General features: G+C 47.0%; 2 protein-coding genes across 2 annotated transcripts in view; one reads left to right on the plus strand and one right to left on the minus strand.

The window, feature by feature from the left end:
• ints6 (integrator complex subunit 6) overlaps nucleotides 1-1,745 on the plus strand; it is a 37,343-nt gene extending 35,598 nt beyond the window's left edge. The window contains exon 18 of the mRNA XM_080498661.1: nucleotides 485-1,745. Coding sequence (XP_080354787.1) covers nucleotides 485-578 — 94 coding nt within the window. The 3' untranslated portion in view covers nucleotides 579-1,745. The remainder of the gene's footprint in view (nucleotides 1-484) is intronic.
• A 1,723-nt stretch (nucleotides 1,746-3,468) lies between these two features.
• On the minus strand, nucleotides 3,469-14,928 carry serpine3 (serpin peptidase inhibitor, clade E (nexin, plasminogen activator inhibitor type 1), member 3; the record flags this gene model as incomplete). The annotated part of the gene is made up of 8 exons (XM_080497716.1): nucleotides 3,469-3,521; nucleotides 5,732-5,815; nucleotides 5,907-5,990; nucleotides 6,076-6,176; nucleotides 6,270-6,468; nucleotides 7,132-7,374; nucleotides 9,027-9,239; nucleotides 14,664-14,928. 8 exons carry the CDS (start codon nucleotides 14,926-14,928, stop codon nucleotides 3,469-3,471), a joined length of 1,242 nt encoding a protein of 413 aa, XP_080353842.1.
• Between the last annotated feature and the right edge of the window lie 1,465 nt (nucleotides 14,929-16,393).

The following is a 16,393-nucleotide window of genomic DNA, read 5'->3' on the forward strand; positions in this document are numbered from 1 at the left end:
CATGATGGTGAAAACACATTTTCTCCAGTGGACATGAAGGTGAAAACACATTTTCTCCAGTGGACGTGATGGTGAAAACAGTTATGGACGGCAACAAAAACAGCAGCGTTCAATGTGAAGCAGCAGAGACGTTGCACATTGGTGGGCGTGTCTTGTTTTGGTTTCTCCTCATGCCAATCTTCCTGGAGGCGGGGCTTCTCCAGCTCTGTGACGTCATCAAATAGAATCAAGGTGTTGAGCTCCCCCACCAGGTAGAACAGAGAAAGATCACTGTGAACTCAAGCTTGAGGGAATCAATGAAAAAAACACTTTGGGGAAGTATATGAACCCCAAATAATACTTTTATGATGTTTAAAGCACAGAAAAGTCGATTTAATATAATATGGGACCTTTAATGTGCCTCTAAAATGTGTTTTTTTTGTTTGTCGCTGTTGGAGGTTTGAAACTCCAGCCTGAAGTTTTGTTGCTGTTTCTTTCCTTGAAGGTTCAAGAAGCGCGTTCTGATCGAGCAGCTGGAGAACTTCCTGGAGGAGATCCACAATCGAGCCAATAACATGAACCACGTGGACTCGCTCTGAGAGCGCCCCCCCCCCCCGGTGACCGCCTGCGAGGGGGTTGGGCTCGTGTCTGCGTTTTCACACAACTCAGGGTCAAACGGGATCCGGAGGAGATGCTCATGGTGACACAGCCTCCCCTCACACCTCGTCTTTAATTCACTTCGCCCTTCATGTTGAGTCTTAATCTTTGCTTGGTGGGAGGATGAGGATCAGTCTGAATGAACTTTCTACACTCCACTAACAGGAGCACTCCACTGCTGTGCTCCCACACGGCTGGGCTCCAACACCCAGTGTTTCTACCCGTCGTCTACCTAACCCAGAAGCCACTTGTTTAACAAAGTGTTTCCGTTTCCCTCCATGGAGGAAAAACAGAGCAGCAGGGTAAAAACTGTGTTTTAGGCGTGATCGACACAAGGTGAATGGATCCGGTTCAATATGTGGAAATACAGGGACATAAAAGCTCAGGAATCGACATTATTGCATCTTAATCAGCAATAAGACTGGAGCCCCTCCCCCGCTCGTCCCCCCCCCCCCCCCCTCTCTTTGTTTCCGCCTGAATCATCGGATATGCAACACAAACCGCCGTCTGTTTGTTGGAGTGTTGATGAACTGAAGTCTTGGATACCAGCTTGTCCCAACGGGCTGCTGCTGCCAAATAAATCTACCCCCCCCCCCCACAGACACACACACACACACACACACACACACACACACACACACACACACACCCTACTCCCCTGTTTATTCTGCCGTGAATCTCAAACCAACTTCTTGTCGCTGCACCATGAATGCACTTGTGTACATTTGAGAAAATCTTATTTAATGTTATTTAAAAGAAGCGAATCTACCTGTTGTTGCATTGTTCTTTCTTTTTTCAAAGAAGTGTCCTCCAGTAGGCTTGTCAAACATTCTCAAATATACACAAATAAAGTCAGAGCGCGGTCCAGAGGTCGAGAGTTGGTTCCTGATTCGGAGGGCAGTCCTCTTCCGTTCCCTCTCTCCTTGGACAGGGACCAAAAATCTGCCATACTTGTCTTTGTTCTGTGAAGAGGCCGCTACCAAAAGAGTATTTTGAATACACTGTAAAGATGTAAATAACCCTAGAGTACTATTTAAAGAGAACAATGAATTAAAAATGGCCTTTTTGTAAGTATTTCCATGAATAAAATTTCTATTTTACACTGTGAAGGGCCATGTAAATAAAGTGTTCGATAAAACTGTGACTGTCTGTTTGATTCCAGCGCGACGGTGAACAACTGGCGGTTGCGTGGGTTTTTTTGTCGTCATGTATAGGTTTTCTAAAAAGTCCCACACAAATCCACTGTGTCATGGTTTTCTAACAATAATCTGTATCCCCATCGCCTGTAGGACGCCCTAGAAATGAAGGAAATTGGTCCTCTCTCTCTCTTTCTCTGATCATGTGCTGTACAGGCCAATCAGACATTTCCCTTCATGACATCATGAGGGGAAATAACCCCTCCATCTGGGAGTGGAACTCACTTTGACCCTCCCACAAGTCGATAAACTTATAAAGATTATTGATATACTGAATAAATTCAGCATAATGTGAAAAACCGTAACAGCTAGCATAAGCTAACATTAGCTACTTGATTTTAACCGTAACAAAACACACGACTAAAGTAAGTAAAGTATTGAGACACACAATATGTTTAACTGCATCTTCTGGATTGGATTCTGGTTCAAACTAGTTGAAAACTGTTTCTTCCAGCCGTAACGTTAACTCTGCAACATTAGCACATGTTGCCAGAAAGCCAAGTCTTCCCCTGGGTTGCCAGATCTGGCTCACTGTTTCCAGCCCAAACACAACATAAAGCCAAACCACCTCATCATTAACCGGCACACATTTCAGCCTCTGTACAAACTCGTGTTAAAACCATCAAACTGTTGCATCACAAGCACACAACTGCACTGAATAGAATAAAAAAGAAAGCGCAGACATGCAGTCCTATCAGGTGAAGCAACGTGTTCAGAAGAGGGACGTTGAGACGGACTGACGTTCAGGACCAAGGCCAGATTTGGGGAAATACGCTTTCTTATAGCAGGGTTTTTCAACCACTGTGCCGCGGCACACTGGTGTTCCGCCAGATCTCGTCAGGTGTGCCGTGGGAAATTATCCAATTTCAGTGTGTTGAAGAGTAATCATGTATAAATACTCTTCGCCAATAGGTGGCAGCACACATTTGTCTTGAAGAAGCAACAAAACAGAGTCAGTGTGGTTCATCTCCACCTCCTGCTCCCATCTTGTATCAAAGTACTGTGTCAGTGACAGTGATGGAGAAGTTTTTGAAAAGGAAGAATGTGAACCAGGATCTCAGCTCTTCATCCATCAGGTCCAGGTTTCACACTGAGGGAGTAAAAAGAAAAAAAAGAAATTGGGAAAAACTTTTTTTCTGTATTTATTTGATTTCTGTTGATAGAACTTTGATGAGAAAGACTTTATACTGTTAATAGAGGCTGCAGAGTTTCACATTTTAACATTTCCGGGTGGTGGTGGTGTGCCTCCACATTTTTTCAAAGAAAAAAGTGTGTCTTGGCTCAAAAAGGTTGAAAAACACTGGATTATAGGACCTTTAAAGGTAACTGGTTTCCTCGCAGTTGTGGTTGATGATAAACTGGTGACTTTAAATCTTCTGCAGAAGAAAGGATGAAGACACCTGCTGTGTAAAAACATATTAAAATTTTATTTACAGTTATGTACAAAAATGATGTCCCTCTTCCTGAAATGTCCGCGGGGCCTCCTTTTGGTCCACAAATAAATACCAGTAGTGTGTGTGTGTGTGTGTGTGTGTGTGTGTGTGTGTGTGTGTGTGTGTGTGTGTGTGTGTGTGTGTGTGTGTGTGTGTGTGTGTGTGTGTGTGTGTGTGTGTGTGTGTGTGTGTGTGTGTGATCCTCAGGGTTCGTGGGCTGCAGGGTTCATCACTCGGCCCATGAACAAGATCGATCCTGCCAAGAAGAGACAAACGTTTCAACTTTATCTTCGTCGTAATTCAGACGGCCTTTTTAAAATGGACTACATTGATTTGTCCACTAGGGGGTGACAAATCCTAAATGATGAAGTAGAAGAGGAGTGGTTGTGTGTGGCTGTCCTAAATGGTGAGCCGTCTTAAAGGTATACAGGAGGATTTTCCAGAATTTTAGGAAAGAACCTCCCTCTCCACCTTTTGAAAAAATGCACATGCGCAACGCTCTACTTGCTCCCGAGACGGAACGCCTACTAGAACGTGTGCGAGAGACGTGACGAGCCCAGTTCTCCTCGTGCACGCTCTGTTTACAAGTCTCCAAATAGAAGCCAAACTTTACCTGTGGAGTAGAAACTTTGCGACTGAAGCGTCAGTGGGAAGCCCAACCTGGGCTTTCAGCGCCATCGTGTGAAACAATCTCCCAAAAACACTCTGGTCTTGTTTCTCTCTTCCGAAGCCTTTCTCTTCTTCTCATACACTTCCAAGACACTTTTTCTCTTGCGACCCTCTGCCATGTTCAAAGTACCCGGTGAGAACTGCGAGCTCGCTGAAGGCGTAGCTCACCATAGACACCTGAAAGCGCGCATGCACAGAAAGTGAAAACTAATAGATCCACGCTACCTCGGGACGAGCACGTACGACGGCCTTACGTAATATATCACCAGAATGATTGACAGTTGGGAGTACCAATAATCTTGATGATCCACCCGGAAAAAGAACATCCTCCTGTACACCTTTAATGTTCTTAATTTATTAATTTACTAAGAAGCTAACAGAAAGTTGTTGCAATCCTTGTCACATGATCTCTGTCCCACAACTGCATTGAGAAGTAATGTTTGTTAATAACGCACTCTCTAATCAACCAACCTTCTCATAGTGAAAATGTACATGAAAATAGCCACATTGCATCGTCTTGGCCAGCAGCGCGGCTGATTCTAAAATCTTCACTTTACAAGCATCATCTCATCCACATGTGACTCCACAGACAGATGTTTGTCATGTGTCTGCCATTTTCCGTGGCTGTTGTCAACACTCCCAACCAAAGGCAGCAATTTCCAAAGTGGGAACGTTTCACAATCAAGCACATAAAATTCACCTGGAGCCACAAAACATGTCCAACCTTCACAGCCCGTCAAGTTCAACACGCCCACGTTTCAGAACTATAATCTGTTCTACTCTTTTTAAAGGTTTTGAACCTTTTACCATGCTTTTTATTTTTATTTTAGTGGATTTAATCTTTTAGCTGTTTTAGTCACTGTACGTACGTGTTTGCCACTTTTTTTTTTTGACCTTTGACCTTTGCTGTTTAAGCTCGTTCACTTTGCCTCTTTTAGCAGTTTTAAGGAATGTCGGCTATTTTTAAACATTTTGGACATTATTCTTTTTCACATTTTCTCATAGTTTTAGGCTTTTTAGCCACTTTTACAATTATGTTGTTTTGTTATTTTTAATGGTTTACTTTTTCCATCTTTTTTCTTTTTTTTAGTTCCGAGCAAATTTAGCCATTTTAGTTATTTTACTTTTCTTGCCCTTTTTTATGAGATAAATGTTCTTTTGATGTTTTTTGTTTTTTTCATAAGGTTGGTTTAAACCTAGTTTCAGGAAAGCTTCAGGGAGCTGCTCAGAGTGAGCAGAAGAGCTATACTATACTATACTATTCCTGCAGGTGGGAACCTGAAACGCAACTCCCAGTTTAAAGTTATTCATATCATGAGAAGTGGTCAAAAGGTCAGCTCCACATGAATCTGGGGAAAAAAAAATGTCCACTACCTGGATGAAATGATGCTCATCAAGTCAGTGTTACGCATGCATGGACATTCTGTGGGTCTTTTGGGGAGTTACCACCTTGGAAACTTGCCTACGGTTGGTTATTTATATATAAAGCGCAGCAGTAGAAAATATTATTTCTCTGCTTTTTTGAGTTTTGTCAAGTTTCCCAGTTTTCGTGTATGAGCATTAAGTGCTGTGTGTGTTTTCGGGAGTGAATTTGCACAAATATTTTTAAATATTTCAACTCCAGTTGGTCATTATTGTATTTTTGTAACCTAAATGTTGGATGTAATTATGAAGCCAGTGGCTATTTCACTGCATAGAAAGAAAAAAAACATAAATAAATGTTGATGTCAGAGTTGGAAGGTGATAAATCCCAATTTAAGAGCACATTATGAAGGTATCGGCAGTTGCAAACAGTACCTGTGTTCACATGTCGAAGCAGGAATAAAAATGGCCGGTCGGCCTTGAAGACTGGAGCTCTGGACCGTTTGAGAAGCACCATGGCTACAAGGGAGAACAAGTCATTTATAAACTTGAACCTGAGGCTTTTCCTCTGGTAATTTTTCCCTTTTACTCTGGAACAGACGGAACTGACCAGTGGCGGCCGCAGCCTTCGTCCCGTCTTCTGTCACTTCCATTCTGACTTGGTGGAAAGCGTCAGACACGTAAAGACCGTCCTCTGGTGACGGAAAGACAAAGAAAGAAAGAGGTCAGCTGCCTTGAGAATGCAGAACACTGAACGTTCCACTAAGTGCTGAACGGACCTGATATCCCGGTGAAGTCGGCGGCGGTCGGGTTGAAGGCGTCGCTGATGCCCATCGCCGGAAGCACCGACCTCAAGTTGAACTTGTTCTGCATCTGGAATCTACAAACAGCGGGAGTGCTTCAGCTTCGGCTCTTCGCCTGAACGTCGTGTTCGGGTAAAAAAAAAAAAGATGTCCGTGTGTTTTAAAGTCACCTGGGGAGGAAGATGTCCATCTTGGTCCTGCGCAGGCCCGTGTCCCAGGACGCCAGCTGGCGTGCGGTGAGCCGAGCCTCCAGGGAGGACAGCGGCGTCTTCCTCTCGCTGGGTAGGACCAGCAGCAGGCTCAGCGAGCGGCCCAGGTAGGGCAGCTCCAGCACGGTGTAGCGCTGCTCCGCCGACGTCCGGAACTGACCTGCGGGGGGCAGCGACACGCACAGTCCAGTGATGGAGCACCGGTCAGACACGAGGCGAGGACGTTCCAAAAATACATTAAAGCAAGTGATTAAGAATCTTGAGCTCCAGCGATGAAGAGTAACAGCGTGACAGACTTTAAAACCTCTCACACCGCATCGACTTTGCTTTGAGCTTCTCCCGTATTGGGATTTGATTTCCCAAATCACCCACAGAGATTCCGTGGTGTCGCCAGAGAAACCCTCCCGTCACGCTGTTCCACAAACGGGTCATTTCCACCAGATTCACTGCCTCACTTCAAAACTCATCTGCCTCTCATTAAGGAGCAACTCTCTCTGATCCAGATGTGAGCTAAACAAAAATAAAACCCACACAAATGAGAATACATTTATTAAGATGAAGAATCAAATGAAGTCTGTTGATTCTTCAAAAGTCTGCGGAAAAAAAACACTGTTTTAAGTCCTGATTTCAAAGAAGAGAGTTTTAAGACTTTAATGAGCTGTTTGAACTGCTGTTGATTTGGATCTGATGGATGGATGATGGATGGATGGGCAGATGGATGGATGATGGATGTATGGATGTATGGATGTATGGATGACGTATGGGCAGATGGATGATGGATGGATGATGGATGGATGGAGGACAGAATGAAAGAGAAGCTTACCGAAGCTGACCTCAGCAGCCTGGTACATCATGGGCACCTTGACCGGCGTTCCGTCCGCCAGGACGAAGGGCAGATTCTGCGTGTTGGTGAACTGGAACTGTTTCTGCCAGACGCCCCTGAAGGCCACCGTGTTGATCAGCGCCACCTGCAGGCCGTGGCCCCACCACACGGCCTCTGGCTGCAGCTCGCCTGAGCCCGACAGCTCGCCACTGCTGCTTCCCGCCTGGAAGGGCCACGGCTCGTCTGGACGGAGAGAGGAGGAGAGAGGAGAGAGGAGGAGAGAGGAGAGAGGAGGAGAGAGGAGAGAGGAGAGAGGAGGAGAAGGGAGAAGGGAGGAGAGAGGAGGAGAAGGGAGGAGAGAGGAGGAGAGAGGAGGAGAGAGGAGGAGAGAGGAGAGAGGAGGAGAAGGGAGGAGAGAGGAGAGAGGAGGAGAAGGGAGGAGAGAGGAGGAGAGAGGAGGAGAAGGGAGGAGAAGGGAGGAGAGAGGAGGAGAGAGGAGGAGAGAGGAGGAGAGAGGAGGAGAGAGGAGGAGAAGGGAGGAGAGAGGAGGAGAGAGGAGGAGAGAGGAGGAGAGGGGAGGAGAGAGGAGGAGAGAGGAGGAGAGAGGAGGAGAGAGGAGGAGAAGGGAGGAGAGAGGAGGAGAAGGGAGGAGAGAGGAGGAGAGAGGAGGAGAGAGGAGGAGAAGGGAGGAGAGAGGAGGAGAGAGGAGGAGAGAGGAGGAGAGGGGAGGAGAGAGGAGGAGAGAGGAGGAGAAGGGAGGAGAGAGGAGGAGAGAGGAGGAGAAGGGAGGAGAGAGGAGGAGAGAGGAGGAGAGAGGAGGAGAAGGGAGGAGAAGGGAGGAGAGAGGAGGAGAAGGGAGGAGAGAGGAGGAGAGAGGAGGAGAGAGGAGGAGAAGGGAGGAGAGAGGAGGAGAGAGGAGGAGAGAGGAGGAGAGAGGAGGAGAGAGGAGGAGAAGGGAGGAGAGAGGAGGAGAGAGGAGGAGAGGGGAGGAGAGAGGAGGAGAGAGGAGGAGAGAGGAGGAGAGAGGAGGAGAAGGGAGGAGAGAGGAGGAGAGAGGAGGAGAGAGGAGGAGAAGGGAGGAGAGAGGAGGAGAGAGGAGGAGAAGGGAGGAGAAGGGAGGAGAGAGGAGGAGAGAGGAGGAGAGAGGAGGAGAGAGGAGGAGAAGGGAGGAGAGAGGAGGAGAGAGGAGGAGAGAGGAGGAGAGAGGAGGAGAGAGGAGGAGAGAGGAGGAGAGAGGAGGAGAGAGGAGGAGAAGGGAGGAGAGAGGAGGAGAGAGGAGGAGAGAGGAGGAGAGAGGAGGAGAAGGGAGGAGAGAGGAGGAGAGAGGAGGAGAGGGGAGGAGAGAGGAGGAGAGAGGAGGAGAGAGGAGGAGAGAGGAGGAGAGGGGAGGAGAAGGGAGGAGAGAGGAGGAGAAGGGAGGATTGAACAGGCCTGCCGGCTGGGATCGCCCTCAAAACATTACCAGAACAAATGATTCCACCTCTTTTATCCCCTTTAATTGAACAAAGCTTTGACTTTATTCATTCTCCTTTCCATGTCTTCCTCACTTGCTTTGTTTGAATGTATTCACATTTGTCTGTTTGCTCAGTAAACCACGCTGGATTGCATTTTGTCTGATGGTGCTCCAGAAATAAACTTGCCAAACCTTCACACTCTGATCTGAGAACTGAGATTAAAGAGGTAAAGCTGAAGAATTGACCTCTTCATCAGTGGGAAGACGGAGATGTGGCGGGTCTAAAAGACCTGGTGGCTGAGCTTCACACACCGGTGATCACATGATCATTCAGACACAAACACACTATCGTTGTATTCATTTCTTCAATCCAAGGCTTTAGATCAGAGGTGTTAAACACATTTGATTTCAGGAGTTCAATCTGAGGCACCTGAGGGATTACCGTGGTTCTGCGCCGGCCGCTCCGGCTGGCTGAAGTTGGCCCGGACGATGCTGGTGTCGCCCCAGGCGGCGGCGTGCTGCGTGAAGTGGGTCAGGAGGTGGACGCCGCTCTGGATGAACAGCGTGCAGGTCTGCTGCAGCCACAGGCCGCCGGCCCGGCTGCCGTTGGCCAAGTCGCCTCGCCAGCGCAGCAGCAAGCTTTGGACCTGAGCGTCTGCAGGACAGACAACACACCTTCAGGAGGCGGGGTCAAGGGTTGGGACTGTCGAAGGGGCAAAAACAGGCTGGTTTATACTCTGACCCACATTCAGAGCAGTGTACCGACACGCTGGACCCCCTGCAGGACGCCTACCGCCCCGACTGCTCCCCCTCATTGCTGCCGCCCTTCACTTCTCCCTGTCCCATCTGGAAAGACTCCCAACTCCTACAACAAGATGCTCTTTACTGACTACAGCTCAGCCTTCAACACAGTCGTCCCCCACAAACTGGGGTCCCTTGGACTTCACCCCCCCTCTGGACTTTGTGACTGTCAGGATTGGACATGACTTCAGCCAGCATTATCACCAACATCGGCGCTCCTCAGGGTTGTGTCCTCAGCCCCGTCCTCTACACCCGGTTCACCCACGACTGTGTGTCCTCCCATAAGGACAACACCATCCTGAAGTTTGAGGAAGACACTGCAGTGATTGGACATATCACTGGAGTAGACAAAGCGTCCTGTAGGAGGGAGGTGTCCAGTCTGGAGACATGGTGTGAGGACAACAACCTCACCCTCAACACGGACAAGACGAAGGAGCTGATTGTGGACGGAGAGGGGTCCTCATCAGCCATCCGGGAGGTGGAAGTGGACAGAGGGAGCAGCTTCAAACATCTGGGGTCCACATCTGGGAGGACTGCTGCAAAGACCAGCAGGACTCCACTGACTGTCCCCTCTGAGGACAAAGCAGCTACCAGCACAGAGTCCACAGGAGAGCTGCTCCATCATCAAGGACCCACTCACCCTACATGGACTGTTCACACTCGTACTTCTACTTGTACTTCTACCCTGAGGCTGGAGGGACAGAAGTGTGAACTGGAGACCAGCAGACTCCAGAAGTCTTTCTTCCCTCTGCTATCAGACTCCTAAACAGGAGTCCAGTGGACTCTTCAGCCCCCATTCCTCTCATTTACACAGACTTTACACAACTTGTGTACTGGACATATACTTCAGATGTATAGTTCGCCTCTCATCCATCTACTGCTGACTCCCTCACACACTTATGTACAGACTGTAGCATTTTATTCTTTCGTCAAGTGTATATTGTATATATTAGTTGTATTTTTCAGTTTAATGTCTTGGGTTATATTTCTACTGCTTAAGTTTATTATAGTTTTTATAGTTCTTTTTTTAAATGTATGGGGAGCAGAGTAAAAATCTCATTTTGAAATTCAAGCTGTTTCCCTAAAGGAAGGCAAAACAACAAGGTGTGATGTGACTTATTTTGAGTTCTGCATATTTGGCCCAGCCTGACGAACGCTGCAGACCAGAGGGGGTCCTCTGAAGATCTGCCATAACCCGGTCCACACTGCACTCCTTTAGTCCACTTCGATCCAGAGCCGCTTCAGTTTACAATTTGTTTCCTTTTTCTCTTTCATGATTTCACCCTGTACATGTTTCTTCTTCTAGTTTTTCTATTTATGTTCAGAGTGTAGTGCTTCAGGATACAAAAACACAACAATCCACAGCCAATGGACCCACATAGTTTCTGTATCGTAGCTCATTTAATAGGAAATACAACTCAATTAGAGAAAACACTGTCAGCGCTCCTCCATGAGGTGGCGCCCAGGAACTGATTCATATGGAAGTGAATGTGGCTCAAAAATCTATTTGAAATGTATTAACAGAAATACTTTTTCATTTTCAGATTAAACTGCATTTTTGATCCATAAATAAAAATGAATGATCAATCATCCAAACTGCTTTTTCATTTTCTTACACAAGGCTGCTTATTCGGTGACTTAATTAAAATGAAAAAGAAAATGACGTTTAAGTTTTAATTTTCAACAGACACTCCAGCAAATAGTGACTAAAATTCATTTAGAAATGTCAAATTTGAAAATTTAAATAAAAATGTATTAGCAGAAATGCCTTTTCAGTTCAAGGTTCTGGCTGCATAGTTTGACTCATGAATAAAATTATTAATGCATCATCCAAACTGCATTTTCATATCCTTATTCAGGTTGAACATCTTGTAACAGAACTCAAAAGAAAACCTAAAGAGGGAATTGTTTTTTTTGTTTTCATGTCTGCTGCGCAAAACAAGGATCACAATTCAATTCGACTTATAATTTCCAAACGGCGCAGGAGAGTGACGTCAGAGGCGACTCTATTTCTTCTGATTGTGCTGCGCTGCTAATACACCAGGGGGCGCTGTGCATATCTGAGCTTGAGCAAGAGAAGAGACACGAGATGCAAAGCAGCGGTTCAACAACCGCCGTACGTTCAACAACCGCCGTACGTTCAACAACCACTGTACGTTCAACAACCACCGTACGTTCAACAACCGCCGTACGTTCAACAACCACCGTACGTTCAACAACCGCCGTACGTTCAACAACCGCCGTACGTTCAACAACCGCCGTATGTTCAACAACCACCGTACGTTCAACAACCGCCGTATGTTCAACAACCGCCATACGTTCAACAACCGCCGTACGTTCAACAACCACCGTATGTTCAACAACCACCGTACGTTCAACAACCGCCGTACGTTCAACAACCGCCGTACGTTCAACAACCACTGTACATTCAGCAACGACTGTACGTTCAACAACCACTGTACATTCAGCAACGACTGTACGTTCAACAACCACCGTAAGTTCAGTGACTACTGTGCATTCAGAGACCATTGTATGTTCAGCGACCACCGAACATTTAGCAACCGCCGTACGTTCAGCGACCGTCGTACGTTCAGCGACCACCGCACATTCTGGGACCGACATACATTGATCGACTGCCATACGTTCAACAACCGCCATACGTTCAGCGACCAACGATACACCGACCTGCCTGTCGATCTCACGCTGCATCTTCCCCCCAATTGTGAACAAGACCCCGAGATACTGGAACTCCTCCACTTGGGACAAGGTCTCTCCACAGACCTGAAGGGGGCAAGTCACCTTTTTCCGGTCGAGAACCATGGCCTCGGATTTAGAGGTGCTGATCTTCATCCCAGCTGCTTCACACTCGAGCCAAAGCCAACAGAAGCCAACAGAACCACATCATCTGCAAAGAGCCAATACGAGATCCAAGCCCTGGCTGTGCCTAGAAATTCTGTCCATTAAAGTTATGAACAGAACCAGAGACAAAGGACAGCCCAACAGCGTACAGGGACCGGACAGTCCTTAACAATTAGCATCCAGAGACTTAAGGAACTCTGGGCGAATCCCATTCACTCCTGGTGCCTTGCCACCGAGGAGCTTAGCAACTACCTCAGTGACTTCGCTGAGGAGATCCCCATTGAAGGATCCTCCGCCTGATGACATCTCCAGTTGAGGTCAACATCTCCCTACTTCCACTCTAACAGTGTTGGAGAAAAACTACTTCTCCTCCTGAGACGCTGGACGGTTTGCCAGAATTTCCTCGGGGTCGACTGATAGTCCTCCTCCATGGCATTCCCATGTATGCAATACACACTGCATGGTGAGAGAGGGGCGAGCTACACTAATGCAATACACACTGCATGGTGAGAGAGGGGCGAGCTACACTAATGTAATACACACTGCATGGTGAGAGAGGGGCGAGCTACACTAATGTAATACACACTGCATGGTGAGAGAGGGGCGAGCTACACTAATGTAATACACACTGCATGGTGAGAGAGGGGCGAGCTACACTAATGCAATACACACTGCATGGTGAGAGAGGGGCGAGCTACACTAATGCAATACACACTGCGTGGTGAGAGAGGGGCGAGCTACACTAATGCAATACACACTGCATGGTGAGAGAGGGGCGAGCTACACTAATGCAATACACACTGCATGGTGAGAGAGGGGCGAGCTACACTAATGCAATACACACTGCGTGGTGAGAGAGGGGCGAGCTACACTAATGCAATACACACTGCATGGTGAGAGAGGGGCGAGCTACACTAATGCAATACACACTGCGTGGTGAGAGAGGGGCGAGCTACACTAATGCAATACACACTGCATGGTGAGAGAGGGGCGAGCTACACTAATGCAATACACACTGCATGGTGAGAGAGGGGCAAGCTACACTAATGCAATACACACTGCGTGGTGAGAGAGGGGCGAGCTACACTAATGCAATACACACTGCATGGTGAGAGAGGGGCAAGCTACACTAATGCAATACACACTGCATGGTGAGAGAGGGGCGAGCTACACTAATGCAATACACACTGCATGGTGAGAGAGGGGCGAGCTACACTAATGCAATACACACTGCATGGTGAGAGAGGGGCGAGCTACACTAATGCAATACACACTACATGGTGAGAGAGGGGCGAGCTACACTAATGCAATACACACTGCATGGTGAGAGAGGGGCGAGCTACACTAATGCAATACACACTGCATGGTGAGAGAGGGGCGAGCTACACTAATGCAATACACACTGCATGGTGAGAGAGGGGCGAGCTACACTAATGCAATACACACTGCATGGTGAGAGAGGGGCGAGCTACACTAATGCAATACACACTACATGGTGAGAGAGGGGCGAGCTACACTAATGCAATACACACTGCATGGTGAGAGAGGGGCGAGCTACACTAATGCAATACACACTGCATGGTGAGAGAGGGGCGAGCTACACTAATGTAATACACACTGCATGGTGAGAGAGGGGCGAGCTACACTAATTCACCATCAGTGTGGATCAGGAGGAAACAACCTGAAGCAGCAAGAGGAGACCAATAACCAGGGAGTTCTGTCCTCACACAGAAACTATTTAATTTATAAGAGGAAATTTTATTCACAGACAAGAATATATTGTAGATAATCTAAAAGAATTAAAAACAGACTTTGCATGCAGTCCTTTCTGATGACACCAGGTGGCGCTCAGCCCCACCTGCCCCAATGACCAGTTGCCACTGATCATTAGTCGTTTGCGAATACAGATGAAAAATTTGCTATCACCATGTTTTCAGTTTCAGTTTCTTAAATGTGCAGCTGTTTGAGCTGAGCAGCTCTGATATTTGAAGGTTTAGCTGTCAATGTTTTATATTTTACCCACAACCTAACAGGAAAATAGGTCCATTTTAAAACACAGGATCAAAACCTGATGCTTCTTGTTCATTCAGAGGAGAAACAGCGGCTCTGGTTTTGTTTGTACCTCAACGCGGCGGCCTCTTGACCCCGCAGGCCGAGCTGCAGGAGTGGTTAATGAGATTAGAGCTGGTGTTTCAGGCAGGTATTATGGCTCCAGACACCAGTGTGCTCTGGGAGGCCAGCGGCGGCCGCAGCAGCGCCACCTGGTACCAACAGCCCTGAAGGCCACCGGCTGGCCCTCCTGCCTCACCCAGCCACTAATGCTACCTGAACACAAGCTGCACCCGCTGCACTCCACCAGGGAGGAGCCCTACCAGGGATGAGCACAACCAGGAGAAACCCTACCAGGGATGAGCCCTACCGTTGACGTTGTACCCCAGCGCCCCCTCCAGCTGGGCCAGGGTGTTGCCCCTGCTGCCGAGCTGCAGCAGAGCCAGGGACAGCGAGATGCTCACTGGCGACGCAATCAGGTTGGAGTTGTTCTCCGTGGCGGCGAGCGTCTGGTAGAGGCGCACGGCGAAGCGGTTGTGCAGCTGTCGCATGCCGTCCTGCAGGCTGCTGTTGCAGTGGCTCCTCTCCGCCAGCCACAAGCAGACCAAGAGCGACGTCACCGGCACGCGACACATCGCCTCGGTGCTGCGGAGGAGAAGAAACGCCGTCAGGGTGCAGGAGGTGGCCGAGACTCTGAACCCTGGGCGGCGACAAGGGAAGAGGTCAACAGAGGTCAAGTCACCAGAGCTTGATCTTTTCATATTAAGCTTTGTTCTCAAACATGAACAAAAACAGCCTGCAAGAGTGAAAATGCATCGTTTTTACATTTCGTTTCAGGAAAGGTTTAGTGTTTACACTTTTAGGAAACGTGGTCCGTATAGACCATGTAGAGGACATGCCAGGCCACTAGTGGGTGCTGTTGGTTGTTTTTCTCACTTTAAGATAAATAAATTCAGAGGAACAAACTGATACATATAAAGCTGAAAGCTTTGTTTACATCACAACACGCAGAGCTTCTGCAGAATGACGGCGCGTTTCAAGTGACGACGCAATTTAGTTTCAGAAAAGTTTCGCATTTGAAGAAAAATTGGGTGCTGCTGTTTGTTTTTGTAATGAAACCACACACAGAGAACAAAACATTCTAAACATTAACAAAGGGAGAACACAGACATTCGTATAGACCAGGAGACGATGGACCTCGGTCCTCCAGGGCCCCTGTCCTGCAGGGTTTAGCTCCTCCCAGCTCACCTGGATGTTTCACAACCTTGGTGATGACGTCATCGTTAGATTCAGGTCTGCTGAAGCAGGGAGAGACTAAGACATGCAGGACGAGGGCTCTCCAGGAGACCAAGTTGGATTGTTATTAAGGTGACTGTCAAAATAAAACTACCAAGTTGGATTGTTATTAAGGTGACTGTCAAAATAAAATCACCAAGTAGGATTGTTATTAAGGTGACTGTCAAAATAAAATGACCAAGTTGGATTGTTATTAAGGTGACTGTCAAAATAAAATGACCAAGTTGGATTGTTATTAAGGTGACTGTCAAAATAAAACGACCAAGTTGGATTGTTATTAAGGTGACTGTCAAAATAAAATGACCAAGTTGGATTGTTATTAAGGTGACTGTCAAAATAAAACGACCAAGTTGGATTGTTATTATGGTGACTGTCAAAATAAAATGACCAAGTTGGATTGTTATTACGGTGACTGTCAAAATAAAACCATTGGTTGGACTGTTATTATGGTGACTGTCAAAATAAAACTACCAAGTTGCATTGTTATTACGGTGACTGTCAAAATAAAACCATTGGTTGGACTGTTATTATGGTGACTGTCAAAATAAAACTACCAAATTGGATTGTTATTACGGTGACTGTCAAAATAAAGCCATTGGTTGGACTGTTATTATGGTGACTGTCAAAATAAAACCATTGGTTGGACTGTTATTATGGTGACTGTCAAAATAAAACTACCAAGTTGCATTGTTATTACGGTGACTGTCAAAATAAAACCATTGGTTGGACTGTTATTATGGTGACTGTCAAAATAAAACTACCAAGTTGCATTGTTATTATGGTGACTGTCAAAATAAAACCATT

Source organism: Blennius ocellaris, assembly GCF_963422515.1.
Source record: "Blennius ocellaris genome assembly, chromosome: 6".
In the NCBI taxonomy this organism is placed as follows: Eukaryota; Metazoa; Chordata; class Actinopteri; order Blenniiformes; family Blenniidae; genus Blennius; species Blennius ocellaris.